Here is a 25,924-nt window from a genome sequence, read left to right as displayed (position 1 = left end):
ATCATGTCCACAGATATGAGACTGTAAAGAGGAAATTAAGTGTAACAGCAGCTCAGATGGCCATAACTCTGGATCTCACTGCTCCTCCCTGATGTTTATATTTAGATAGTAAATTAAATTACACGTTCCTTCCTGTTCAAATATAGTTGCTGCATTTATCATATGGCTTTATGACACCTTTGTTAACATAAGCATCCACACTGAAATATAAATTTTTTAAAGATGCAAGAAGCAAAATACATTAAAGCAGAAGTAAGTGATATATTTGTGTTAATATAAGTCTTAAATAGTTATATCTTCCGACAGCAATCACTTACATAGAGTGTTTGGACCGAAACACGGGTCTGTCAGTCCCTCTGCTCTGCTCTGAGCCGAGGAGAAAACATTTATCGTATCCTACAGTTTTCATCCAATGAGGAGAGAGAACGGCATGCAGGGCTGTGTGTGCAGCCAAGGGACGCCGTGAATGTGGCGACGTAGGGACGAGGACTGTTATGGTGCGTTCAAGGAAACTCGTTTTTTTCCGACCTGTGAAGTCGTACCAGTTCGATCTGGTACATAGACTGTACAAAAAGACGTACTGGTACGATTTCTCGGGTCGGAAGTTACGAGTGGCCGTTATAGTGACTTTCACCGGTAAAACAGGTCAGAAAAACACGAGTGGGTTGCCTGGAACGCTACAAAGTCGTAAGTTGTGACTTGAAGCTGTAATTTATGATTTCAAAAGCCTGCCTGGAACGCAGCATTAGCGAAAACGACCGGATCACTCACTTCTGCTTTAAGGCCCAGCGGTGAATAAAATGCAAATTAGGTACTTAAATAGAAACAGTAATACAGCAATGTAAAATTACTGTAACAAGGAAAAGTTATGCATTAAAAATGCTGAATAAGCATTCCGACTACAGACTTGCCCCTTAAATACTGCAGTATATACTGTTGGTCTGTAAGTCCTTAAACACTGCAGTGCAGTCAGAAAATTACAAACTGTTTTAATTTTAAAGAAATATTCTGAAAGGATCCTCTGTATCTTGACACAAGAAAAAAATAAAGACAGGTGTTGAAATAAATTATTCACATTAAATAGTTAAAGCAGAAGTGAGTGATCCGGTCGTTTTCGCTAATGCTGCGTTCCAGGCAGGCTTTTGAAATCATAAATTACAGCTTCAAGTCACAACTTACGACTTTGTAGCGTTCCAGGCAACCCACTCGTGTTTTTCCGACCTGTTTTACCGGTGAAAGTCACTATAACGGCCACTCGTAACTTCCGACCCGTGAAATCGTACCAGTACGTCTTTTTGTACAGTCTATGTACCAGATCGAACTGGTACGACTTCACAGGTCGGAAAAATACGAGTTTCCTTGAACGCACCATAACAGTCCTCGTCCCTACGTCGCCACATTCACGGCGTCCCTTGGCTGCACACACAGCCCTGCATGCCGTTCTCTCTCCTCATTGGATGAAAACTGTAGGATACGATAAATGTTTTCTCCTCGGCTCAGAGCAGAGCAGAGGGACTGACAGACCCGTGATTCAGACCAAACACTCTATGTAAGTGATTGCTGTCGGAAGATATAACTATTTAAGACTTATATTAACACAAATATATCACTTACTTCTGCTTTAAATATTCCTGCGTAGCGTTATTACACCATTTATAAGAAAATAATTATGTTTCAGATTAAAATGACTTGAAGGGTTTTTTCTTATTGAAAAAGCTGCATAAGATACTCTGCCAATTACGGCGGGAATGAATGATCAGTAACAACAATTTTGGGATAAATGTAGTGAAGTGGAAAGTAGATTTACTTCCATCTCCATATACAGTAGTAGAAGTATTATCATGTGCATGTAGTGTGTCCTTTCGAAAAAAGAAAAAAAGAAAAATCATTGTGATGTGTTGGTGACTCACTCATCCAGAAACAAAACAGCATGTTGGACTTGTTGGTTGAGCTCTGAGGTTACCAGTTTCAAATATGGCTGTATAGAGTTGAATGAACTGGAGGCATGGATAATAGATGATAATGAAAAGGTTCATCACAGTTCATCACAGTTCCATATTTAGTGTGTGGTTTCTCTCAAACAAAGGAGTCATGTGATTAACAAAGGATCCTCATGACAACAGCAGTAATCCACTTTTCATTCTCAAGCCATGACCTTTTCACTCTGTGTTTGCCATTCTTTTGTCTGTCTGCAAAATATTCTGTCACACCATCCATCCATCCATCCATCCATCCATCATCCATCCATCCATCCATCCATCCATCCATCCAACCATCCATCCATCCATCCATCCATCCATCCATCCATCCATCCATCCATCCATCCATCCATCCATCCATCCATCCATCCATCCATCCATCATCCATCCATCCATCCACCCACCCATCCATCCACCCACCCATCCATCCATCCATCCATCCATCCATCCATCCATCCATCCATCCATCCAACCATCCAACCATCTTTCCATCCATCCATCCATCCATCCATCCATCCATCCATCCATCCATCCATCCATCCATCCATCCATCCATCCATCCATCCATCCATCCATCCACCCACCCACCCATCCATCCATCCATCCATCCATCCATCCATCCATCCATCCATCCATCCATCCATCCATCCATCCAACCATCCAACCATCTTTCCATCCATCCATCCATCCATCCATCCATCCATCCATCCATCCATCCATCCATCCATCTAACCATCTATCCATCTATCCATCAGCCTCTGGACGTGATGGTGCTCCTCCCAGTCCTGCTGTTGTCTCTCGTCCTCCTCTTCCCATTGCTCCTCGTCCCTCACCCCGTCGTTCCCGTCACCCCTTCGCTGCTGCCTCTGTCCAATCAGAGACCCAGCCTGCCCAATGCCCCGCCCCTCAGCCCTCACCCAGGTCCAAGCATAAACAACTGACCAACCCTGTTCCAGCTGAGCCTCCTGCTTTACCTGACCCACAACCTCCAAGCTCCCAGGTCCCAGCAGCTGCGCCCTCAGTCCAGAGCACACCCCCAGCCCTGCCTGTCCCTGATGTGTCCCCTGCAAGTCCTCCATCGCCCAAATCCTCCAAGACGCCCACAATCGTCCCTTCCTCCTCCCCCAATCCTCCATCTTTGGAATGCTCTGAACCTGTGTCTACTTTACCTTCGGTCCCAGTAGATTCTTCTTCAGTAGTTCCCTCAAATCCTCCTTTGACCTATGAAGGACCGACACATTTAAATACCCCCTCCAACCTGTCCCTTAAACCTACCAGTACATCTGTAACTAGTGTCATGACTTTAACTCCCAAACATCCTTCCCCTGCACCTCTATCAACCCAGACTGTCACAACATCATCTCTAGCTGCTCCTCACATGTCCTCTCTCACCACTCTGACCCATAAGCCCATCTCTGCTGCCTCCCAGCCTCCTCCCTCCAAATCCTCCTCAAAGCCCACCCTGTCCTCAGAGCCCTCACCCTCACCCTTGCCTTCGTCCTTGCCCCCGTCCTCTCGCCCTCCATTCACCCGGACCCTCTCTCAACCTCCCTCTCTGCCCAGAATCTTCCAGTCAGACTCGACTAAAGGTATCACCAGGCCGGCTGGCAGACAGGCATGCTGCATGCTCTCCACTAACTGACTAATGTGTTATGATCCGGTTAGATCTGGCCTCCACATAAATTATATCCATGTTACACACTTAATACCATATGCACTAAATTACTTTGTTTAAGAACTTTGTTAAAGCAGAAGTAAGTGGAATGTTTGTGTTAATATAAGTCTTAAATAGTTCTATCTTCCGACAGCAATCACTTCTATAGAGTGTTTGGTCTGAAACACGGGTCTGTCAGTCACTCTGCTCTGCTGTAAGCCCAGGAGAAAACTTTCCTTGTATCCTACAACCTTTATCCAATGAGGAGAGAGAACGGCATAAAGGGGCGGTCCTCTCTGTGTGTGCAGCCAAGGGATGCGCGTGAATGTGGTGACGTAGGGACGAGGGCGGAGACTGATAACTGCATCTGCTGACAGGAATTTAGCCAAAATGACCGGATCGCTTACTTCTGCTTTAAGAAGATCTATGACACTAATGTGTTAAACTTCCATTGTTTCACTGTTTCCCAGTTGAAGAGCACTTAGATTATTTTAGTTCTTGCTTATTTTAATTAAAACCAACTTTCCCGTTAATGAAGCCAGTGTATTCATAAGGCCAGGCGGTTGGGAAATTGTAAATGGTGCTTTCACACCTGTTTTTTTAGTCCGTTAAACTGGACTCTGGTATGTTTTCCTCTTTGGTATGATTTATTTGAGCAGGTGTGAAAACAGGTATCACATTGTAATTGACCACAATCAGTGCAGACCAAAACAATCACTGCTTCACTGCTTCAGTCTGGTCCTAAACAAACTGGAGCAGTTCATATTTGTTGCGAAAGACAACTGAGCTGAATCCGACCCCAATGGCAAAACACCTCACAAGTTGGAGCCTGATGGTTCCTGCAGCGTTTCCTGCTCCCGCAAGACAACCTGACAGCATGCAAGCGTTCACAAATAGTTTGAAATCAGGCATTTTACTTCACTTTCACTTCACTTAAACTTTCACTTCACTTCAGCTGATGATCGCATCAGAGCAAAGGAACTTAGATTTAGATCACATCATCAGGGAGCTGAATCGTAACCAAAATTTAAATCTGTCCATCAATGACCTAAATATCCGAGTATCATGTGATCTTATACACTATCACATGTTTTTATACGATAAACTTGAAAAAAAAAGTTTAGATCTATGTGTACAAACCTCGCTACATTGAAGTGGAACTATTTTATTCTTTAACATCTTTATTGGATACATAAAGCTCGGTGATATTGAGACATAGCTTCTGTCTATAAAGTGAACAGTAACCAATTCTCTTCTCGCTCATGTTGATTCAAATAATTACAAAGTAAACTGTGTGAACATGTGAAATAATTGAGCTCAGAGTATTGAGCTCAGTTTTATGGTTATAACATTTTGATTACTTGATTGATTATTTTGGCACTAACACCAATAACTTAACTGCTGGGACACATCAGATGTGTGCTCATGACACATGTAGATCTCCTCTGTGGCCTCATGAAATTAGTAAATGCATGATATAAAGTTAGCTTTTTTTTTCTTCATTCCTCCTCTGTCCATTGCTTCTCTTCTCTCCTTAGTTCCTGTGTCGTACCAACGGCGCCCCCCTGAGGTTCAAACTGTAGATGATCCTACTTCAATCACCGGTCTGTCTGTGTGTCTGTCTGACTGTCCACACTAAACAACAGCTGATGATTATCTGATCAAATCTTTACCATGATCTTTACCTGCTCTTGTTTTTCCTCTTTTCCTCTTCCCTTGTCCTCTCTTCTAGTTCGTTCCCACATTTTCAAACCTCAGATCGTCAAGTCTATCGCCCGTCCCTCTTCTCCCTCGCCCTTCTCTGCTGATGCCCCTCCTCTGGTTTCAGTACCTCCTGTTTCCAAACCTCAGCCCTCTGGCTCTGAGTCAGGTAACCACCCTACTGCACTTTAGTTTCAATTCTCCCTCCCTTCCCATTTCGCTTCTTGTTCCCATTATCAGTCAAACTATCTCTCTGCACTCTTCCTTTCCATCTCATCTCCTCATTGCTGCTTTCCTCAGGTGATCTGGGGGCGTGGCTGACATCTGAATCCGCTCTGATTGGAGGAGACATCAGTCCTGTCCCTCTGCTGAGTAGCCCTGATCTCGATGCTCTCTGCGACCCCATAGTTCCAACACTCCCTGCCTCTCTTCCGCGCTCATCCCCCTCTCGTTCCTCCTCTTTCTCCTCCTCTGTTTTATTCTCCTCTCCTCACCCTCATCTCGCTGTCTCTCCTTCAGCTCCTCCTGCTCAGATCAGCTCCTGCCAGTCAGGTACCACAGCCAACTCATCCAGCATTTCACCTTTCAGTGCTTTCCCCATCTTGAGGGAATTTGGGTCATGAGGGAATTTGCGAGGCTATTCCGCTTGTGAAAACGTGCCTTTGTCAGTGTGATATTTGTTATGTGACCTCACGTTTTCTCTGTATAGGTTCACCATTCGCTGTCACACAACCAGACAAAGAAACATCTCCAAGCCCTGAGGTGTTCACCATCAAAACATCTAACCAGCCAAACAGAGCAGACCAGGACTCCACCACCACCACAGACAGCAAGGCCGAGCCTGGACGGATCAGGTGAGGTCACTGGATGCTATCACATGAGTGTGTAATTTAGATTTGTTTGCTTTGGCTCCTTATAGATACAGTATATGACTGGTGTCAAGCTGTTGCATGTGGAGAAAATGTGCCTACAGACCACAGAGCTAAAGTGGGGTCTTAAAGATTGATCACAGACTGAATAGAGTTTGAGAGATGATAATGAAAAACTGAATTCAGACCAAAAAAGAAAAGGAGTTTCATTTACTTGAATTCTTGCTCTTGTTCTTTTCAACTTGTAAGAGGAAACAGCTCATGATACATAACAAAACACACCTCTGTGTCTTCACCATGGACTCCCTGCGATTGTGATTGCTTAGGTATAGTTCAACATTTTAATGGCTTCAGATGGGAGGATTGAAATCCGTCTCGTATCGGTATGTTATACAAAGTAACAGCAGCTGGCAATGTTAGCCTAGCATAAAGACTCGAAACAAAAAAAGGGGAAACAGCTGGCCTGCTTCTAAAAATTCACCTACCAGCAGCTGCAGTTAAGATGCTTTATGATTTATTTTAAAAAACTGAACACAGGGGATGTTGTGTTTAACAGATATTTTGTTTATACTATATAGCTCCATTTGTTGGAGTTGTAGGGTGCATCACAGACTGGGATCACATATAAAGGAACACTTTATAAAATAATAATAATAGGTATCAGCCTAAATGAGCCCTGAACAACCCACTTTGGTACTGAGGCCACTCTGCTGTAGTCTACCCACAGGTGTGGTTGAGTAACACCTAATCTGTGTTTGTGAAGTATTGTGCGACTTGTTGATCCACAGTTGCTCAACTCAAGGGCTCACACCTGCTCTGTGTTTGATCCTTGCCTGGATGCTAATACCTGCTAACAGTTGCAGAGTGTGTTGTGCTCCGCCTCGTGTTGCACTCACCTTCCAACGCACGTCGCCGGAGTCATGACCAGGTCTCTTGTTTGCTGTGCGTCCTTCCTGCACGTTCTTCCCCCCCCCCTCGTCCTGCACGCTTACCCCTGTGTCTCTCCAGCCTGATCGCCCATATTTCTATCCCCAGTCCTCCCCACTCCCGCTCAGAGCTGATCATAGCCCCGCCCCCTCCATGGCCGTTCTCCTGCTCTGAGAGCTCCACCCCCCAGCAGCCCACCACCAATGTTGTGGCAGCTTTTATCACGCCTAAACAGCCAAACGTTCAGAGGGAAAGTGATTTGAAAAAGCCAGTCAGTGAGACGCAGAGTATTATCAGTGTCTCTGAGACTGAAAAGGCGCCGCTGGCAAAGCCTGAGCCCGAGCCTGACTTTGACAGCATCTTCTTTGAGTCATTTAACGAAACACAAGGATCAGGGGGCTTGTTTCTGGAAGAGGATGACTCTAAGCGGGATACTATCAAAAGGTGTCCTCAGGGGTGAGTATTTATATTCAGAGTTAAAACCAGAATCCAGAAAATAAAAAATAAAAAATATGATGACAAAATGTGAATTGGTGGTGGTGATAATGGTTAAACACACAGAGAGACTTGGGATTAAGGAATATTGTTTATCTGTTCTGCAGTCTTGAACAGAAAACCAATGAAAAGACCTGTGGAGAAAAGCTGCAGTTAGAGGGAGCAGCGGTGCAGAGAGAGAAGGAGGTGAAGGCAGAGCAGGAGAAGCAGAAGGACAAAGACACCCTGAAAAAGCAAGAGGAGGAGAGGAGGAGGAAGGAAGAAGAGCAAAAAGCAGAGCTCCTGAAACAGGAGGAGAGGAGAAAACATGAGGAAGAGAAGAAGAGACTGTTAGAGGAAGAGAAGAGGAGGCTCTTGCAGGAGGAAGAGGAGGTCAAGAGGGAGAAGGAGAGGAGGAAACGAGAGGAGGAGAGACTCTTGAAGGAGAAGAGAGACAAACAGGAAAAGATGAGGGAGGAGGAGGAGAAGAGGAAGCAGCAGCAGGAGGAGGAGGGGAGGAAGATAAGAGAGCAAGAGAAGAAACTCCTAGAGGCGGAGAAGGAAAAAGTGAAACAGAGGGAGGAGGAGAGGAGACGTGAGAGAGAGAGTTTCATGAAGAAGATGAAGGAGGAGGAGGAGGAAAGGATGGAAGAGAGGAGAATGCTTCAGGAGCAAAAGAAGAAGAAGGAAGAGGAGAAAAAGAGGCTCCTGGAGGAGGAAGAGAGGAGGAAGATGGAGGAGAAACGCTTGAAGGAGGAAAGAGAGAGGGAGCAACAGAAAATGAAAGAGGAGGAAGAGAAAAGAAGGAAGGAGGAGGTTGAGAAAAAACACCGAGAGGAGGAGGAGAGAAAGAAAAAAGAGGAAGAAGAGAAGAAGATAAAGAGGGAGGGAGAGGAGAAGAGAGTCAAAGAAGCAGAGGAGAGACGAAAGAGGGAGGATAAAGAGAAGAAGAGACTCTTAAAGGAGGAGAAAGAAAGAATGGAGAGAGAAAGGAAAGAAGAGGAAGAAAAGAAGAAAAGAGATAATGAGAAGAGGCTTCAGGAGGAGGACGAGAGGAGGAAAGAGAAACTCTTAAAAGAGCAGAGAGAAAAAGAAAAGGTGAAAAAGGAGGAGGAGGAGAAGAGGAAAAGGGAAGAAGACGAAAAGAAGAGACAAGTGCAAGAAGAACAGAAGAGACAGGAGGCAGAGAGGAAGAAAAATGAGGAAGAAAAGAAGCGGAGGGAAGAGGAGGAGAAGAGAAAGAAAGAGGAGAAAGAAAGAGCAGAGAGGAGAGTGAAGGAGGAAGAAGACAGGAAAAAGAAAGAAGAGGAACAAAAACTGAAACAACAGGAGAAAGAAGAGATGGAAAGAAGAAAGGAGAAAGAGGAGGAAGAAGAGTGGAGGAGGAGGGAGGTGCGAGCAGCTCCAGTCTGCAGCCTGGTCAACAGGTCGGACGAGGACAAGCAGAAGATGAGAAGTCTGGTTTCATCTTCATCCTCCTCATCTTCCTCTCACAGCCTCTCGCCTGCTGCTCCTCTCCTCCCTCTGCACAACAAAGCTGCTGTCACGTCAGTGCAGCTGCCCTCGCAAACTCTCGGCCAATCACAGTCGAGGCAGTCAACCCGTCAGTCAGTTAACTCCGACAAAGACCGGTGAGTTACAGCTCTGAGATAAGAAGCTAACTTCACTGTGTGTTGATCCTCATCTGTTTTCTTAATCAACAAATAAAATCAATTCATCCGTGATATAAAAAAAAAAAAAGCCAAATCACTTTAAATGTGCTTTCTACTGATTGAAACGTTGCATCTGTTGTGATTCTGTGCTTGTGGAAGACATCAGTGATGATCTGCTTTTTTAGGTGTGGACAGATCGGTCACCAATGTATTGATATGACTGATGTCTTAAATCTGGGCTCATTAACACTTGTCTTTGTGCTGCACCAGTTGTTTGATTGCTGCCGTCGTGTGTGCATGCGTTAATTCATAACAATTCACATAATATACTTTTGTTATTCACTTTTAAAAGCTGTTTTGCACTTTATAATGCAGAGGTGGACAAAATACATTGATACAGTACTTGAGTCAGAGTAAAGTCAAATTGTTACTTGAGTTTAAGTACTTGATTTTAAAGATAGTCAAGTATTTAAAAGCATCTTTTATGTTTTATGTGAATCTTATGACTCTGAAACAACTTAATTGACAGATTGACTGAAAAAGGAAAGAAAAATAATAGAAAACCAAAAAAACCCAGAAGAGTCTTCTTTTTAAATATCAAACACTGACTCTAGATCAGACTTTGGTCTCTGGTTTGATCTACTTGTATTTGAAGTTTCTAAATATTATACTCAAGTAATTATACTTTGTGATGCATGTGATTAATATAGAATAGCCAAAAGAAAAGTCTGATTTATTTAGTAATGGAATATGGTTGACACACTTGGTATCTGCTTGTAATTATCATTACAAGCAGATAGCAAATGCTGGGATAGAATAGAATATTGATACTGGTATTGATATTCTGATCCTGGCCCTGTTATTATTAGGTATCATATTTTGTGATATCACAAAATATATATTTCTTTTTCTGTTCTTTCTGACTCTCTTATTGCTTGTGGACTCTTCTTCATGTTCTTCCACCTGTCCCCTCCCTTTCTTCACATTTTCCTCTCTCTGTCTCTCTGTCTGTCTGTCTCTCTGGCCTTACTCCAGTCCCCAGCCCTCTCTCATAAAGGAAGGTTCATTGTCAAACATTAGTGTCCCAGAAAAGAAAATATCTGCCACATGTACTCCTCCACCTGGCATCCGTTCAGGCCCCACAGTTCAGCCCCTTGCTCAGGATAAACCAATCACATTAGAGCTCTTTACCATGACGCCACCTCCAAAGAGAATGTGTGAGGCAGAGATTCCTCTGTGGAAAGTACTAGAGGAGAGAAGTGGGAACGATACACCTGAACAAATCTCTGCCGAGGAGGGTGCAAAACCTTTGTGCAGAGGGTAAGAACAGACGAGGGGATGTCTGTCTGTCTGTCTGTCTGTCTGTCTGTCTGTCTGTCTGTCTGTCTGTCTGTCTGTCTGTCTGTCTGTCTGTCTGCCTGCCTGTCTGCTTTCTCCGCTTTATTCCCCTGTCTGTCTGTCTGTCTGTCTGTCTGTCTGTCTGTCTGTCTGTCTGTCTGTCTGTCTGTCTGTCTGTCTGTCTGTCAGTCTGTGATGGCATCGCTTATAGTCTGGCGTCTTATTATTTCAGTAATGTACATTTGTAATGGCTGTATCGCTCATGTCTTTTTCTGCTCTTCTAGCTCACACACAGAGGATGCTGCTGAGGTGGACACCCCTGTCAGACAGGAGGTCCAGCCAGTCAAAGCCAAGGACTCAGAGACACCTCACATAGTGGCACCACCTCCTGCTCAACCTGCTGCATCAGCAGTTAAAGAGGAACCCAAAGAGCCCAAGAGACCCAGCGTGGAACCAGCATCCTCACTCAATGTTTCCCCCAAACCAGTCAGAGAGCGTACTGCTTTGGCACTGGAGCCGCTGGTGCCCTCAAAACCAGAACTGGGACAGCGGGAGGAACCGGTTCTCCAGCCGCCAGTAAGACCACAACAGGAGGAAACAGATGAGGAGAAACCAGCAGACGGGAGCCGCGGCATCGATGAGGAGCCGGTGTGCGAGGCGGAGAAGCAGCTGTGGGCAGCTGTGGAGGAGACCACGGCGGAGACAGCAGCAGAAAGAGGGATGGAAAGTAGTGAGAGCACTGAAGAGAAGGAGGAAGAGGGTGTGAGAGGGGGGTGAGTCAGAAATAGCTCCTCGCAGCCTTTGCAGCATGGCGTGACAAGTCTGTTCTTCTCTCACAAACCACCACAGACACACTCACTCACGCACCTGCACATACACATGAACAAACTAACGTGTATCTGCGGTGCTGCAGCCTAACCAGTGCTTCCTCAGCAGCTGCCATTAACCTGCTCCCATGCTCTTCTCTCCAGCTCAGCCTCTGTCTACGCTGTTAGACTCAACATTTAAATGGAAGTGATTTCATAAGAGTAAAAACTAAGTGCGTGTGTATGTTTTTGTGTGTGTATGTGTGTGAGACAGTGCTCACAAATGTGCAGACACAGAGGCAGTGTGTGTTGCACAGCAGCAGACGGAGGCCGAGGCACCTGCTGGCTTCATGTCAGCAGTAGTTGGGGTGTTGTACAGAGGGTGAGTCTCTCTGCCTGCCTTTGTTGTCGTATTGTGCATCAAGATGTGACAGTGCAAAAAAGTTTTTGTTGTTGATGTGTTAAAGACTGACAGATACCCTCAGGGCACTGTTGAAGGAATTTGGTGTTTATTAAAGGAGCTATCTGTTAGCTAGCGGCCTACTAGTCTAGAAGAAATGCAGCAAGTTGAGCATCAAAGTAACACCTATGTTGGGTTAGTGTTAACTTATACAAAAGTTAGCATGCTAACCAGCTAGTGCCGACCTGTCTCCTTTCTTCCTGTTAGAAACTCACTCAGTATGTCTTCATTCACAGTTAAAGGGACAGTTCAACATTTTGGTAAATTCACCTGCATAATCTCTATAGTCATAGGAGTAGGTTCATTACCTTTAATTATCGGTGCATGTTGTTTTGAGATCTGCGGGGCAGAGACGTGAGCTGCTCAGCGAACACATTGGTCCCGCTTGTCCCTCTTCAAACTCATCAGATACACAATGCTGTGACCTGCATATTCCCCACGCTATAATGTAACATTACAAGACAGAGTTGTTTCGAGGCAAATGCATAACCGGAACGGCTGGAGTGGCAATTTTGTTGCAAGCTGAGTTGATGCAGGTGTAATTATAAACCCCCAACAGCATAAACTGGGTTAATGTTAGTGCTCACAAGTACATTTTTGTAAGATTACAGTAAGACTATTACAGTACAGTAATAGCCCTCTTATCAACCATCCACCAGTGCTTTGAGTAGTACATCAGTCTTTTGGTGTCAGTTTGTTGTTTCGGTTATTTTGTTGTAATCCAGTCTGTGATCTAACATCATGGTGTCAAGTTTACTGTGTCATAGAGAATTTGTCTTGTCTTCAGCTTGAGGTTAGCTCTAACTTTCTCTGAGTTCACATGCACAGCAGAGAACTGATTACCTGTTTTGTGCGTTACGCAGGAGTGGCTCTCAGTGTAACAAACAATAAATATATCTGCAGTTTGCTTTGGCACGGCACTTTGGACGAGCACCCAAACAAAGTCTTAGAAAGAACTACTTAATCAAGCATGCTGTCTGGCTTTTTGTCACACCATCCAGAGCCTGATGTGGTCATTGTGCAGGTCATTCTAGAGTGAGCTTGTTCTGAGAGTTTTTCTCTCCCTCATGTCTGTCCTCGTAGCTTTGACACAATGGCCTCCATCCTGCACACATCTGGAACTGCTAGTGCAGGTCCTACACAACCCTCTGCAGAAGATCAGCTGTGCATACATGAAGTAGATGCAGAGGCGCTGTACTCCTCTGAACCAGATGACGAGTCACTGATTGGCGTTGGTGTGGACATCTCGCCTCCCGTGGCCTTCTGTGATGCAAGAGATAATCTGAAGATTAGTGAATCAGCTCAGAAACTAGAGTCCATACCTTCAGTGGAGACACACGGACTCAGTCTGGTGGCCAGTCTGCGACGGGCAGCCAACGAGCAGGAGAAAGAGAGAGAGCAGGAGAGAGAGGGAAGGGAGAAAGAAAGGATCATGAGGGAGGAGAGGGAAGAGGCAGAAAGGAAAGAGAAGGAGAGGATGGAAAAAGAGGAAAGAGAGAGGTTAGCAACGGAGAAAGAGGAGATGGAGAGGAAGGAGAGAGAGAGGATGGAAAAGGAGAAAAAGGAGATGGAGAGGAAGGAGAGAGAGAGATTGGCAAAGGAGAAAGAGGAGATGGAGAGGAAGGAGAGAGAGAGATTGGCAAAGGAGAAAGAGGAGATGGAGAGGAAGGAGAGAGAGAGATTGGCAAAGGAGAAAGAGGAGATGGAGAGGAAGGAGAGAGAGAGGATGGAAAAGGAGAAAAAGGAGATGGAGAGGAAGGAGAGAGAGAGGATGGAAAAGGAGAAAAAGGAGATGGAGAGGAAGGAGAGAGAGAGGATGGAAAAGGAGAAAAGGGAGATGGAGAGGAAGGAGAGAGAGATATTGGCAAAGGAGAAAGAGGAGATGGAGAGGAAGGAGAGAGAGAGATTGGCAAAAGAGAAAAAGGAGATGGAGAGGAAGGAGAGAGAGATATTGGCAAAGGAGAAAGAGGAGATGGAGAGGAAGGAGAGAGAGAGATTGGCAAAGGAGAAAGAGGAGATGGAGAGGAAGGAGAGAGAGAGGATGGAAAAGGAGAAAAAGGAGATGGAGAGGAAGGAGAGAGAGAGGATGGAAAATGAGAAAAAGGAGATGGAGAGGAAGGAGAGAGAGAGATTGGCAAAGGAGAAAGAGGAGATGGAGAGGAAGGAGAGAGAGAGGATGGAAAAGGAGAAAGAGGAGATGGAGAGGAGGTTGGAAAAGGAGAAAGAGGAGATGGAGAGGAAGGAGAGAGAGAGGATGGAAAATGAGAAAAAGGAGATGGAGAGGAAGGAGAGAGAGAGGATGGAAAATGTTGTTTCGAGGCAAATGCATAACCGGAACGGCTGGAGTGGCAATTTTGTTGCAAGCTGAGTTGATGCAGGTGTAATTATAAACCCCCAACAGCATAAACTGGGTTAATGTTAGTGCTCACAAGTACATTTTTGTAAGATTACAGTAAGACTATTACAGTACAGTAATAGCCCTCTTATCAACCATCCACCAGTGCTTTGAGTAGTACATCAGTCTTTTGGTGTCAGTTTGTTGTTTCGGTTATTTTGTTGTAATCCAGTCTGTGATCTAACATCATGGTGTCAAGTTTACTGTGTCATAGAGAATTTGTCTTGTCTTCAGCTTGAGGTTAGCTCTAACTTTCTCTGAGTTCACATGCACAGCAGAGAACTGATTACCTGTTTTGTGCGTTACGCAGGAGTGGCTCTCAGTGTAACAAACAATAAATATATCTGCAGTTTGCTTTGGCACGGCACTTTGGACGAGCACCCAAACAAAGTCTTAGAAAGAACTACTTAATCAAGCATGCTGTCTGGCTTTTTGTCACACCATCCAGAGCCTGATGTGGTCATTGTGCAGGTCATTCTAGAGTGAGCTTGTTCTGAGAGTTTTTCTCTCCCTCATGTCTGTCCTCGTAGCTTTGACACAATGGCCTCCATCCTGCACACATCTGGAACTGCTAGTGCAGGTCCTACACAACCCTCTGCAGAAGATCAGCTGTGCATACATGAAGTAGATGCAGAGGCGCTGTACTCCTCTGAACCAGATGACGAGTCACTGATTGGCGTTGGTGTGGACATCTCGCCTCCCGTGGCCTTCTGTGATGCAAGAGATAATCTGAAGATTAGTGAATCAGCTCAGAAACTAGAGTCCATACCTTCAGTGGAGACACACGGACTCAGTCTGGTGGCCAGTCTGCGACGGGCAGCCAACGAGCAGGAGAAAGAGAGAGAGCAGGAGAGAGAGGGAAGGGAGAAAGAAAGGATCATGAGGGAGGAGAGGGAAGAGGCAGAAAGGAAAGAGAAGGAGAGGATGGAAAAAGAGGAAAGAGAGAGGTTAGCAACGGAGAAAGAGGAGATGGAGAGGAAGGAGAGAGAGAGGATGGAAAAGGAGAAAGATGAGATAGAGAGGAAGGAGAGAGAGAGGATGGAAAAGGAGAAAGATGAGATGGAGAGGAAGGAGAGAGAGAGATTGGCAAAGGAGAAAGAGGAGATGGAGAGGAAGGAGAGAGAGAGATTGGCAAAGGAGAAAGAGGAGATGGAGAGGAAGGAGAGAGAGAGGATGGAAAAGGAGAAAAAGGAGATGGAGAGGAAGGAGAGAGAGAGGATGGAAAAGGAGAAAAAGGAGATGGAGAGGAAGGAGAGAGAGAGGATGGAAAAGGAGAAAAGGGAGATGGAGAGGAAGGAGAGAGAGATATTGGCAAAGGAGAAAGAGGAGATGGAGAGGAAGGAGAGAGAGAGATTGGCAAAAGAGAAAAAGGAGATGGAGAGGAAGGAGAGAGAGATATTGGCAAAGGAGAAAGAGGAGATGGAGAGGAAGGAGAGAGAGAGATTGGCAAAGGAGAAAGAGGAGATGGAGAGGAAGGAGAGAGAGAGGATGGAAAAGGAGAAAAAGGAGATGGAGAGGAAGGAGAGAGAGAGGATGGAAAATGAGAAAAAGGAGATGGAGAGGAAGGAGAGAGAGAGATTGGCAAAGGAGAAAGAGGAGATGGAGAGGAAGGAGAGAGAGAGGATGGAAAAGGAGAAAGAGGAGATGGAGAGGAGGTTGGAAAAGGAGAAAGAGGAGATGGAGAGGAAGGAGAGAGAGAGGATGGAAAATGAGAAAAAGGAGATGGAGAGGAAGGAGAGAGAGAGGATGGAAAATGAGAAAAAGGAGATGGAGAGGAAGGAGAGAGAGAGATTGGCAAAGGAGAAAGAGGAGATGGAGAGGAAGGAGAGAGAGGATGGAAAAGGAGAAAGAGGAGATGGAGAGGAGGTTGGAAAAGGAGAAAGAGGAGATGGAGAGGAAGGAGAGAGAGAGGATGGAAAGGGAGAAAGAGGAGATGGAGAGGAGGTTGGAAAAGGAGAAAGAGGAGATGGAGAGGAAGGAGAGAGAGAGGATGGAAAAGGAGAAAAAGGAGATGGAGAGGAAGGAGAGAGAGAGGATGGACAGGGAAAAGGAGATGGAGAAGAAGGAGAGAGAGAGGTTGGCAAAGGAGAAAAAGGAGATGGAGAGGAAGGAGAGAGAGAGGATGGAGAGGGAAAAGGAGATGGACAGGAAAAGGTTGGAAAAAGAGAGGGAAGAGCTGGAGAACAAGCAAAGGGAGGAGAGGGAAAGGGAAAAGAGAGAGAGGGAGCAGCAGAGGGCAGAAAGGGAAAAGAAGAAAAAAGAGGAGGAAGAAAGGGCAAAAAAGAAGATTGAAAGGGAAAAGAACAAAAAGGGAGAGATGGAAAGGATGATGGGAAGGAGTTATGATCGTAAAGGACAAGACATTTATTTTGACTCTGTGTCAGTGCCAAGCAACCAGACAGTTGTGAACATCCAGTCGACTGAGTGTCCGCCTCTCAGGGAGGCAGACCTGGATGATATTGCATTTGATGAGTGGCCACAAGGCAGCGAAGAGTCAAACAACAAATCTGATCTCAAATCAGTGAAAAAGATCGACCCTAACGCTGAAATCAAACTCGTTCCCACCACACAAGTCGATTCAGTCTCTGCAGCCAGAGCAACAAGTGAACCTGATTCCAGATCAGATAAAACTGAGGACTACGACGCTGCCGCCAAGAAAGCCCGGGATAATTCTGCTCTGAGATCAGTTAAAAAAGGCAAAGCCAACCTCACATCCAGTGCCATCCCAGTGTGGCTGAGAGAGGAGGAGGAGGAGGAGGAGGAGGTGGAGTATGAGAGAGGACATGAGGATCTGGGCTCCATCTGGCTGGCTGAGCTGTACATGGAGGGGGAAGCAGGGTGAGTAAAGGGGGAGGCTGAGAGAGATACATGGCAGCGGGGGGAGAGTGGTGAGTAACCGCAGAGAAGCTGTCTATACAAGAGAGATTTGCTTGTTGCCTCTTGTCGATTATGGGACTGTGCCTGTGGCTTTTTCTGAGTTTGCTTCCAGTAACCAACACTTTTAATTCGTTATGTTTTAACACGTAATGTCTGCAGGGAAATATACATTTTACATTAGTGTTCCCTCATTCACTCAGGGTTTGGCCTTTTCCTGCAGCTCTTTCTCAGGAAAGAGTTATGTGTCATGTATTTCTCCCCCAAGCAACATCATTACCATGTTGTTTGTGAATGAAACTGGAATTCCCACTTTATATCTTGCATTTGCGGTGACATTAGTAAGATACTTTAAAGCTCTTCGCGTCCAATTTGCTGTAATTTGTTTCAAGTACCGACCTCCCTCTTCCCACAATCACAACTTACTGAGAATAACATTACATTACCTCTATCTATTACCACTATCCTTTGTAAAGAATTCACATGCAAATCAAAGCAAAAGACAGTCATTAAAACAACACACATTATCTGTCTTATCTTTAGTGTAAGAGTAATCTAGTTATGTTTGTATATCCACATGAAAAATACAACCATAAACTGTTTATAGTCAATTTATTATGATGACTGGTTTGTCCAAATAAGGTCAAGTTGTAATACAGAGGAAACCACTGAATCAATGACATCATATTCTCCTGTTTACATTCCCCGAGATATTACGAGATTAGAGTTTGAAAACCCATGAGTTACAATGTTGGGATCTCTTTCTCATGGACACAACTTATACATTAAGTCCTTCACATTAAATATGTAATTAATTGTACTAGGAGAAAGAGTATCTCCTATGTGTCTCTGTCCATGATTGAGTAGATGGCTGGCATCAAACAATATCACAAAGTTTGGTTTCCTGTATTTGTGCAGCTTAGTAGCATGTCAGGTAGCATGGACTGGTCATTGGATACTACAGTTCAGTGGAAGCCCGAGCATGTTTGGTTAAGCCCTATCTAACTTTAAATATTTGAAGTAATCTCACATAGTCAGACTTCTCATCTCATCTAAAGCAATGGGTGTGTGAATGCCTTTGGGAAAAGCAGGATTTAGTTCTTCCCAAACTTTGTTGCTTGAAATTCTTTGTACCCATGTGAGTTTGCAGGACAGATCTCTGGCTGCGTGAGACGGTTGGTGGCATGTTGCCTGAGGAGAATGACGGAGCATGACGGACACTGGTGGTCAGTTTAGTCAGAAACGTCTCAGCTCTGAAATCTCCTTTTCTGTCTTCAGCCCAGCCCGCCTGAAGCCCCCCTCACTCCCCTTCAGTGAACAAAGCCTTAACCAGAGCTCTGCTGCCACTCAGCCAAATAAACCAGAACCCCCTGACTCCCTAACCAGTCAGACTGGTGCTCCTCCTCAACCTAACCCTGCTTCAGTGTCTAAGCAGGAGGAAAGAATCAGTGTGATGGCTGGAGCCAAACCTGCTCTACAACACAGTGAGCCACAAAACCAGCCAATGAAAGGACAGAGAGATGATGACTCAAAAGCCGTTCACAGCCTGGAGGAGGCAGAACTTGTTCAGTCGTCGGTGGTGCCATGGCCCCTTCCTCCAGGCACTAACACTACTAGCATACACTCTGACTTAAAACACACTGAGATACACACTGACACACACATCGACGAGATACACAATAAGACAGCCACAGATCCGTGCAGGAGTCTTGAAACAGGGGATGATAAAGATGTGAAACCCTCCAAAAGCCCTGACTTAAGCAGGAGCCAGCACCCAACAAAGAGTGACATTACACCGACGGAAAACCTCCTCACACAGACACACACCCCTGATCACCAAGGTCTCGACAAAGACCAGCAGCTCCAACAGGAGGAGAAGCAGTTACTGGCTAAACTCCAGCTGATGACAGGTGAAACATCACCTGCCTCCAGCTCTCACACTATGAAACGTCTTATCCCGGCGCCTGGGGACATTGACTGTGACTCCACAGAGCCCGAAAGCCAATCAGAAATGCAGGAAATACCTCTGACTGAGACAGAGGAGCCAGTGGGAGAGGAGGAGGATGTGTAAGTCAGCATGAGGCGTCAACCTGTGCTGCTCTATAAAATGACACTAAGCCTTGAACGTGTTTGAGTGTGATATGCGGAGACTCGGAAGGGAATTACACCAGTTTTACTATTTATTCATCTTGTGGAGCTCGACTCAGCTTTTTAAAAAGTGGATGTGTCATGTTAAGTCTGAGACAGTAGCATTAGCCTGGTTTGCAAAGTTGACGTGTGGAGTTTAAAGTGTTGAATTGCTGTCACGTTGGTTGGTTTTTCAACTGAATATCCAAAGAAAAAGATCTAAGTGTTTGGTGTATCCGCTCGGTTCTGTGACGCTGAAACATTATTCAAACAGCATAGACCTGCAGCTTCAAATCTAACCACCTATTCTTATTTAATGCTGTGTGTTCCCATCATGTCTTCTAACACCCAGTCAGCGCTGAGGTTGTTTTGAAGCTTGCATGTCTCTTGCTTGAATCTAGATGGCTACGCTGACACCAGGCTGCTTGGATGAGCTCCTTATTTCCTGTGGACAAAGTCTGGTTTTCTACTCATCACCTGTACTTGTGTATTTTCTTTTATGATGTATCATCTCCTCTTAGGCTAAAACACTCACCAGCTGACCTCCCTGACGGTGTGGAGAAGAAACACACAGACACACACATCACTCCTCCCCACCAAGCCACAAGTTGGCTTCCTACATTACCAGAGGAAGAAACCAGTGAGATTAAAACCCCTGACCCGGTTCCAAAAGTCAGAGAGGAGGCTGATGGGAAGGATGAAACAGCTGAGGTAAAATATCATCAGAACGCTCATGTCTAGTTTAAGTCTGGTATGCTGCAATACGGTCACACACTCTTCATCCCCTCTCCTCCTCCTCCTCCTCCTCCTCCTCCTCCTCCTCCACAGGGCCTGGTGAACTCCAGCCAGTCCCTGCTCCAGTGGTGTCAGCAGATCACCAGTGGGTACCAGGGGGTGAAGGTCACAAACTTCAGCACATCCTGGAGAAACGGCCTGGCTTTCTGCGCCATCCTACACCACTTCCATCCAGACAAAATGTACAAAATGACCCATTTGTCTTCTAGATTATGTACAATGTATTTTCAGAGCATTTACTTTTTTAAACATTATTCCATGTTGTTGTTGAGGATGGTTCAGAGTATCAGCTCAGAGTCTGAACCTCTCATTTAAATGCTGTTAAGTTCTTAATATGTTCTCCACTGCTTTTGTCCCATCAGAGATTTTAAACAGTTAGACGCTCATGACATCAAGCTCAACAACAAAAAGGTAAGGGACTCAGATTTATTTACTGAATACTGGACATTATATTGAATATGAATGTTTTACTTTTAACCTAAATTGCTTTTTAGGTCTAGATTTCAATGTTTAGAAAACAGAGAAATTGTTGGGTCTTTAGTTATGATTAGATCAATGTGTTTTTGGTCTTTCCTAATAATCTTGCTTGACTGCAGCTGTGAATAAATTCCTCCATGTAATGTTTGCATTGTATTATTACTATATTGACTGTATTGCTGGGATAGTGGTGGCTGGGTGTCAGTCAACAATAGAGTAGGGTTAACACTAAAAACATTTTCAGTTTCCACTTTTTGTACAGTATTAACTAAAAAAAATAATTCAATAATCAATAATGACAGTTCTCTTGATATGCAGGAATCTTTATATCAGAATTTTGTGTTAATCCAGTACTGATGGAAACAAAAAAAGTTTCCTTGGTAGACACTTTTTCTCGCTCTCCTCCTCCTCTCTACATGAAGGAGAGCATGCTTATTCCAGCCCTGAGTAGCAGCCTGCAGTTCTCCTGCCACATGGCATATCCCCTACAAACTCCAGAGCAACTTTTATGTGTCCTGAGAGGGAAAAGAGAGGCTAAAAACAATCTGCAAAGTGTTGGCTGCATTGCTTTCTGCTGCTCAGAGAGCTTTTTGTTCTGAGCAGTTTTTGTCATTAAAACAGTTAATCTGACTGCAACCACTCCAGTGAGGTCGACACATCTCTCTCCTCTATACTGACCATGTGCTTCTTTTTTAACTACATCAGGCGTTTGACGGTTTCGAGGTGCTGGGCATCTCTCGGCTGTTGGAGCCGTCCGACATGGTTCTCCTGTCCGTCCCCGACAGGCTCATCGTCATGACCTACCTCAGCCAGATCCGCTCGCACTTCACCAACCAGGAGCTGAGGGTGCTGCAGATAGAGCACAACAGCAGTCAGTCCAGCTACGGCCTGGCCCTCTCCGGCCCTGCTCCCACTAAGGTGGATGCTGCCGCTTTCTGCATGGCCAGACTGAACGAAGGCGTGAGTCTGGAGGAAGGAGGAAGCAGCACGCTGGTTGTCCCACCACCGAGGACCAAACGAGTCCTCAAAGGTATCAACCTGTCATCCTTCATCCCAGCTATATTCAAGACTGATTGTATCCCCTCATCCAGTGCTTTAAACCATATTCTAAGAATTTAAACTGTGCACATAAAGCTGGATTGCGTGGAAATGTGATAAAAAAGAGAAGACAAACATAATAAAAAGCAGCAAAACACAATAAAGTCAGAACAGCAGTGCAGAGGAGAGGAAAGGGAAAACCTTAGCGTGTCTCCAGGGGACTTAGGAATGTGAAGTAGCAGAGTCTGAGCGCAGGAGACAAGGAAGAAAGACAAACAGATCATTAAATCAAGTTAACAACACCACAGTTAAGATTCTAGTGGGTTTCCCCAGGTTTCCAAAGATAACAAAAATGTCATGCTGAATTGAATGGAAATGTGTGTAAGATGATGCACACTGATGGAGTGATGCAGTCATGAATGTGGCATTTTGATTTTAACTATTCCTCTTCCTGTGAGAGTCAGAAAACGTCTTTTTTCATTCATCTTTTAAGTGTAATATGAAACTGTTGTACTAAACTCATAATATTTTATTTTTTTATTTATTTTCACACTGCACCCTCTCAGCCCTGATGTAGATTTCAATGTTTTTAATTATTGTTTTAACTTGTTGCTGAGTTAGTCTTTAAAGTTGAATTGAATGGAAAAACAACAGCAGATGTTAACGGTGACTATGGAAACGGGATTCAAGAGGTTAAATCTTACTGATTATTGTTCCAATTTCCTTTTAGTTGATGAGTCAATAACCCCAGTCGCACCACCAAGGTCAATTTTCAAGGCAGACAAATCTGGACTAACTAAGGTAACGCTTTCTTTTTACCTGAAATTCCTTATTTATGTTTTCTGGAGCAGCTTGAAATTATAGCAAAAACTCCAAAATCCACTTTGTTCAAGTGTCAGTTTTGTGATCCTCAGGATGAAGACACAGTGACAGAAAACACTAATAAAACAGGTGGGTACATGACACGTCGACCTAACTTTTTTTAATGCACTGTCCCTCTGTCTTCTTTGACACTATTGTTGTTGTTTGTGCAGAGGTGCAGACGGCAGCTGAGACAGAGCCCAAACCAGAAGCAGAGACCATGGTCAGTAATGTGTTTCTCTTCACTTCACGTTTCTTTTCTGCTTCTTTTCTTTACCTTCCAGATCAAATCAAATCTGTATTATCAGCATGAGCGATGGCTGCAAGAAGACCCCACCCATTTATGTTGAATTCATTCAAAACAAAGCAGTTTTTCCTCTGTCGATGCTAGGGTCTAAGGGCAGAGGATGTTGTTATGATGCCATGTAAAGCCCTTTGAGACAAACTGTAAAAATGAGCTATACAAATAAAATTTCCTTGCCTTTTCATCAGGATACACATTTTCCATCCTTCTTCTCTAATCCTGTGACCTTCTTCTTCTGCCTGTTTTCTTCCTTCCTGCCCCATCCCTGCTTTCCAACTCCCTTTGTCCTTTGATTTCCTTTCTCCCCTTTTTCCCGTGACTGTCCGGCATTGTGTATGTTCATGTGTGTGTGTATGTGATGGGGCTTGTGGTCAGTGTCTGCAGGACACCAGTCAGTATGTGCTGAGTGAGCTGGCGGCGTTGGAGACAGAGCAGAAGCACATTGACAGCAGAGCTGCTGTGGTGGAGCGACGACTGAGGAGCCTCATGGAAACAGGTGAGTCCTACACATTTAAACTTGATATAATAGAGTATTTAAAGGGATAGTTCAACATTTTGGCAAATTGGCCCATTGCCATAATCCCTATAGTTTTAGGAGTAGGTTCGTTACCTTTAATTGTCGGTGCAAGCTGTTTTTAGAACAGCAGAGCAGAGCCGCGAGCTCTCAACGGAGGGTAATGAGATTTCTTGGTTTCCCTCATCAAACTCATCAAATACACAATCCAACAACTCCACAACGCTCTGGTGGACAAGTTGTGACCTGCATATTCACCACGCTATGAGATAATAATGTAACATTACGAGACTAAGTTGTTTTCGAGGTAAAATTCATGCAAAACCACTGATGCATGTTCCCATCGGGGCAGTTTTTCGGCAAGCGGTCTCTGCATTTGCCTCGAAAACAACTCTGTCTGGTAACGTTCCGTTATTATCTCATGTCATGGTGAATGTTGAGTGTTTTGGAGTTGCTGGATTGTGTATTTGATGAGTTTGATGAGGGAAACCAAGAAATCTCATGAGCCTCAGTAGTATAGCTCTGAGCAGCTTGCGGCTTGGCTTTGCTGTTCTAAAAATATCTTGCACCGACAATTAAAGGTAACGAACCTACTCCTAAAACTATAGAGATTATATCAAGTATGTTAAGTATGTAAATTGGCCAATTTACATAATTCAATGTATGTAATGTTGAACTATCCCTTTAATTATTTGGTTTTATTTAAAACTCAAAGTCAATGACACACATTCAGCCAACAGTTTGAGGACTGAGGAACTGAGTAAATCCCTCACTGATGTTTTGCACATTCATTTAGTTTTAGAAAGTAATTTAGTAATAAGTAATCATTTCCATTTTACAGATCATACAGTTGTTTACAAACTGTCCTTTCCTTTCCTGCATGTACAGGAAGTGACCGTGATGAGGAGGAGAGACTGATCCAGGAATGGTTCACTCTGGTCAACAAGAAGAATGCTCTGATACGTAGACAGGACCATCTGGAGCTACTGTAAGACCTCTCACACACAAACAGTACACACATCATGTACTTACAGGCATGACACGCCTGATTCTTGACTGTTTCTCCAGGCAAGAGGAGCAGGATCTGGAGAGGAGGTTTGAGCTTCTGACCAGAGAACTACGGGTCATGATGGCCATAGAAGGTTCGAAACAAGTATTCAGATCATTTTGTAAAGTAAAAAAAAAAAAATTTTTCATCTTCAAATGCACATCATTACATGAATCGTTATGTAAAGCACCGTGGTTTGTCCTGCAGACTGGCAGAAGTCGTCCACCCAGCAGCAGAGGGAGCAGCTTCTTCTCACAGAGCTGGTGTCTTTGGTCAACCAGCGGGACGAGATCATCAGAGACATTGACGCCAAGGAGAGAGGGTGAGTGTGTCACAGGAGGAAGAGAGAAAATTCCTACAATAAAAGAGAACCTGCTTCATTTGTATGTGTCTTTCACATTATTTCATTGTTTAAAATAGTCTGTTTAATGATTGTAAACATATTCCTATTTGCAAAAGTCAATGTCATATCACAGTATATTCCATATGTGTTTGTGTGTGCAGGGCACTAGAGGAGGACGAGCGACTGGAGCGTGGACTAGAGATGAGGAGGAGAAAATTCAGCAACAAAGACAAATGCGTCCTCCAGTGAGAAGAAAGGAGAGAAGCACAAACAGCCTTTTACTACCAAGCCCATGAAGTCATAGAAGAGCCTGCTCATAATCTGTGCATGCAGGATGAAAATAAATCTTTCAAAACCTTTAGGGCTCTGTATTTCCTTTATGTAAGTGCCTTTATTTTTCCAGAGAACTGCTAGATTCAGGCTGCAAACTGTCTACTTTGACAATGTTTGTTCATGTTAAAGTTTAATTATTTTAAGTGTGTCTTAACATTAGTATTATTTTAATTCAGTTCAGCATTTTTTATTTATTTAAATGATGAGTCAGAATGTTGTACTTTTATTGCACATGGTGTTTTGTGTGTTTGTGTGTGAGTTTCTGTTCATTCAGTATTTGTGCACTGGGTTTTTTTTTGTTTTTGTTCCATTTGTTAGTTTGTTTTTCAAAATTATAGCAGAGATGTTTGCTTAGGATGTGCACACAAAAAGTCTGCTATTTCTAGTGACATTTGTTTCCGTTTCACACATTTCCACCCTGAAGAATATCTGTCATCATGCCGAAACATTCAGATATTAAAATCACATGTGACTAGTCATGAGCTGGACTCAAACCCACAGTGTTGTTTGTACAGGGTACATGTTTTCAACTGCAGGATGCCACATTTTGATAAAGCCTGAAAGCATTTTCACTATTGCAATATTATACTGTTTTTAGATGTTAAATGTTGAGATTGTTTTATTAGGGAAGCGTGTGGTTTATAGCTTTAAGTATTTATTTTAAGTGCCTTAAATCCGGTGTGATGTTGCTTTAGGCACAGAAATGAACATGTTTCCTAATTTCTGTGTCGTTTGACTACTGTATGCATGCTTTTTGAGGTGTGCTGATAAAGTGGTACTTCACATCGCCACCGTATGCCTGTCACACTGTATACCTGATGTTGCTGTCTGTATTTATGGCAATGAATGATGTGGATAATTATAATAAATACTGGTTTGTTGTTAAAATTTGCTATGTTTGAATTCTGTGTATTTAAAAAAACCTCAGTTCTGATTCATGAAATACTAGGCTATT

The 25,924-nt window shown here is 44.1% G+C and overlaps 1 protein-coding gene across 1 annotated transcript in view; it reads left to right on the top strand.

Annotated features, from left to right (window-relative positions):
- LOC146974761 (uncharacterized) overlaps positions 1–25,853 on the top strand; it is a 31,480-nt gene extending 5,627 nt beyond the window's left edge. The window contains 27 exon segments of the mRNA XM_085798394.1: positions 2,735–3,568; positions 5,172–5,237; positions 5,366–5,503; positions 5,635–5,886; positions 6,044–6,188; positions 7,239–7,586; positions 7,733–9,235; positions 10,292–10,576; positions 10,879–11,367; positions 11,675–11,782; positions 12,944–12,993; positions 13,039–14,179; positions 15,062–16,081; positions 16,083–17,093; positions 18,408–19,196; positions 19,778–19,967; positions 20,085–20,233; positions 20,414–20,462; positions 21,234–21,558; positions 22,297–22,367; positions 22,481–22,517; positions 22,601–22,650; positions 23,107–23,227; positions 24,134–24,233; positions 24,314–24,387; positions 24,501–24,615; positions 24,798–25,853. Of these exon segments, the coding sequence (XP_085654520.1) occupies positions 2,735–3,568; positions 5,172–5,237; positions 5,366–5,503; positions 5,635–5,886; positions 6,044–6,188; positions 7,239–7,586; positions 7,733–9,235; positions 10,292–10,576; positions 10,879–11,367; positions 11,675–11,782; positions 12,944–12,993; positions 13,039–14,179; positions 15,062–16,081; positions 16,083–17,093; positions 18,408–19,196; positions 19,778–19,967; positions 20,085–20,233; positions 20,414–20,462; positions 21,234–21,558; positions 22,297–22,367; positions 22,481–22,517; positions 22,601–22,650; positions 23,107–23,227; positions 24,134–24,233; positions 24,314–24,387; positions 24,501–24,615; positions 24,798–24,885 (9,548 nt within the window). The 3' untranslated portion in view covers positions 24,886–25,853.
- Positions 25,854–25,924: the final 71 nt, after the last annotated feature.

Source organism: Trachurus japonicus, chromosome 14, assembly GCF_045865225.1.
Source record: "Trachurus japonicus isolate A0001 chromosome 14, Traja_1.0".
Taxonomy (NCBI): Eukaryota; Metazoa; Chordata; class Actinopteri; order Carangiformes; family Carangidae; genus Trachurus; species Trachurus japonicus.
Note: the sequence above shows the minus strand (reverse complement) of the source record. Positions and strands in the feature narration are given on the sequence as shown.